Raw genomic sequence first — 3,379 nt, 5'->3', positions numbered from 1 at the left:
CCCTCCTCGTCCGATGTGTCCAGGTCTGTCAATTGACCCATGTTCGCAAGGCTGCGGAGGATTGAGGCATCGGTCGAGTAGCCGTCCTCGGTTTCCGATGCCTCGATCTCGGAGGCGATCTCCTCGATCACTCCTCCACTGCCTTCCTGATCCTCCTTGGCGTAGTCCGATTTGTAGACCTTTATGGTCACTGAGCTAAGCCCGAAGTTTAGCACCCCGTGAGCGGTCTCAATGGGAGCTAGGGACTCCTTGTTTAGAATAAGGATGGCCTGGTTTGTTGGTCCCTCCATTTCGTCGACCTTCACCATCGCCAGTCCGAGGTGGGAAGGTGCGGGTTGCAGCGCTGCAGCATGGTGAGGATCAGGTCCGGCGCCTCGATGGATGCCGGGATCCAGATCCTTGCCCGGGGTCGGCAAGGTACGTCGGACCAGCTCAGCGCAACAAGTCCGGCGCCCTCATACACCTCCCCCAACTCTTTTACTGCGGCTTTATATAGCTCCGCAGAGCGTTCATCGTCACAGGCGATTACCTTGACGCCGCCTTGGAACCATTCCACGTCTTTGCAGACAGGAGGGGGGCCAGGTTCCTTGGCCAGAATCTCAAAGCATTTTATGGCTAGGGCTGCCTCTACCCACTTCCACTTATTACGTGGAATTCTGTCACTCGGGTCGTTTCTGTCGACCACGCCCAGGAGAATTCGGTTTTTCGCGATCTCCGCAAAGGATCGCCCTGGCTGCACGCGTTTTTGCTTTGCCGAGGGGTCGGAGGGAACGTTCTGGGAGCGCTCCCTCTTAGGTGGAGGTCGCTTTTTGACCTCTGTGGGCTTGGGTGGTTTGGGGGCTTCCTTGCCGAAATTTTGGCAAAACGGATTTAGCCCATTCCACCTTCTTCATCCACTCAGCCGAAGGAGCCGTTTTTGATCTCTCCTGGCTGCGTAGGATTTGACCTGCAGATCGTTTCTCTGCGTAGGTATGTTTGCCTTTACCGGTTGCCACTGGGTGCTTGCCGTCCTTGGCTGCGCCTGAAGGGGGCATCATGGCACTAGGGTCTGGAGATGGTTCCCATGGCGACGGCTTTGGGCGGCTTGCACTCAGTCGCCTCAGATTCGAGGCGGCGTTCACCCGAACCCGATCCTGCGGTGTTGGCCAGGCAGGTGGGCTCACTCGCCAACTTTGCTGCCTTAAAGTTTGTACGGCCAGACTCAGTCGTCACTGCCGTTTGGGTAGGTTTGTTTGGGAGATCCTGACTCCTTTTTATTTATTTTTGTTGACTCCATGTTATTCCCACGAGTTGCGGAGAAAAGGAGGGTCCACCCGGGCGGAGATCCGCGACGCCCGGGTAAGGCTTCTTAGAACAGGGGGTCGTCAGGTACCCTGTGCTCTACGTTTGAGACTGAGCTATTTTGTGACCCGGGCCCTCAGTCAGGCTGACTCTCGGCACGGGTCGAATGACACCTTAGTCCGGCCCGGGACGCCCGACTACCATTTGCCAGCATCCTCTGACAGGGACATAACCTTGCCAGGGGACCTGTTTCCAGCCGCCCTCGCGTGGAGAGTATAGTCGCACTTCCGGGTGTATGGACAATTACGGCGCGTTCTTCTAGCAAGCTTGAAACTACACGTTATTCCCCTTGTCCATCACCCGACTGACGGCTATTACACAGCCCAAAATAACAACAGGTTATGGGCCCAGCACGCTCCAAAAAATAGTTAGAACAAGGATAGTAAAGAACTAGTGAGTTTAAATGGCAAATTTCAATTTGTGGTAAAATTGCCGACACACACATGCATGCACGAGTCCGGAGACCAAGAGAGGGCGTTTGATTGACGCAAAGTTAAGAAGCAAAATGAGTATTGCTAGTATACGCGTAGAGCACTCGGGAAAAGATACCTGGAAAATACAAATGCAGGCGTTGTTGATAAAAAATGATTCGTGGAAAAATGTCAACGGGGCTCTTTTAAAACCCGAAAAAAAACTTCGCACAGTGCTTAAGCCAAGATGCAATGTCCGATTCATTTTGGCCTTGTCGACATCGGAACTAAGGCATAATAAAAACTGCGAAACAGCAAACGATGTATGGAAAAAGCTGCATAGCACATACCAGTCTACAGTCCCAGAAGCCGTTTCCAGTATCAAATTCAAGGGCAAGGGATGTTCTCGAATTAATCCACAGCGACGTATGCGGGCCCATGCGTGTCAACAGCCACGGAGGCAGCCGTGGCTGCAGCTCAAGGAATAAAGCACGAATATTCCGTAGAATATACCCCTCAACAAAACGGTACAGCCGAACGTAAAAATCTGACATTTGTAGAAATGGCTCGCTGCATGATTTTACAGGCTGCACTTCCTGCGAGCTACTGGGCGGAAGCAGTAAATACCGCGAACTACATAAGAAACAGATGTCCTTCAAGAAGCCTATGTGGAGAAACGCCTTTCAAACTATGGCACAATCGCATACCAATCGTAAGGCATATGCAGAAATTTGGTGAAATTGCATACTCGCTGGACAAACGTTCAAAGAGTAAGTTCAGCCCGAAATCCAAGACATGTGTTTTCGTTGGATACTGCAGCGATGCCAAAGCTTATAGGCTGTATGATGTGGAAACTAAAACTTTAATTAAAAGCCGAGACGTCATTTTCACGATTATAAGTATTAAGATTTCATGGAATTTTTAATCGACCTTGAACCAGTATCAGGCGATCAAACAGAAAATGACGACCCAGATGACAATGAAGGCAATCGACCAGATGATTCCGAGATCATCTCTGTATGGCCTAAAGCAGAGTGGACGCCAATGGTACAAGAATCTGGACAGTCAGCTTAAAGAACTGAACTGAGCCACTTGCGGCCGATCAATGCGTGTACTTGAAACGTGAACGAAATGGAATCTTAATAGTATCGCTTTACATAGACGATCTAATAATAGCGACCAATGACACTCAAATGCTATCACAGTTGAAGCATGAATTTTCGAACAAGTTCCAGATGAAGGACTTGGGCAAGCTATTTTATTGTTTGGGCATAGAATTTAAACAAAGCGAAGACAAGACAGAGTTCACCATGGCCAAATCTAAGTATATAGCAGACATCCTCAAACTTTTCCACATGGAAAACTGCAAGCCTGTAAATACGCCAATCAACACGAGCGAGAAATTGTGAACAGGAATGTGCCCAACCACCGAAAGCGAAAAGGAAGAAATCTTCAGTGTGCCATATCAGAGTTTGATAGGAGCCCTAATGTGGTTGTCAGTATCAACGCGACCTGATATTGCATTTGCAGTGAGCGCACTGAGCCAATATAAAACCAATTTTGGGAAACAACACTGGATCGCTGCAAAAAGGGTATTACGCTATTTAAAAGGCACTCAAAACCACTGC

At 49.5% G+C, this 3,379-nt stretch overlaps 1 protein-coding gene across 1 annotated transcript; it reads right to left on the bottom strand.

Annotated features, from left to right (window-relative positions):
• Window positions 1–301: 301 nt before the first annotated feature.
• LOC122624226 lies at window positions 302–1,034 on the bottom strand. The gene is made up of 2 exons (XM_043803706.1): window positions 885–1,034; window positions 302–844 (listed from the first exon to the last, which is right to left on the bottom strand). The coding sequence occupies exons 1-2, from the start codon at window positions 1,032–1,034 to the stop codon at window positions 302–304; spliced, it is 693 nt and encodes a 230-aa protein (XP_043659641.1).
• Window positions 1,035–3,379: the final 2,345 nt, after the last annotated feature.

The sequence above is a fragment of the Drosophila teissieri genome, chromosome 2L (assembly GCF_016746235.2).
Source record: "Drosophila teissieri strain GT53w chromosome 2L, Prin_Dtei_1.1, whole genome shotgun sequence".
In the NCBI taxonomy this organism is placed as follows: domain Eukaryota; kingdom Metazoa; phylum Arthropoda; class Insecta; order Diptera; family Drosophilidae; genus Drosophila; species Drosophila teissieri.
The sequence above is the reverse complement of the archived record's forward strand: the minus strand, read 5'-3'. Positions and strand labels throughout refer to the sequence as shown.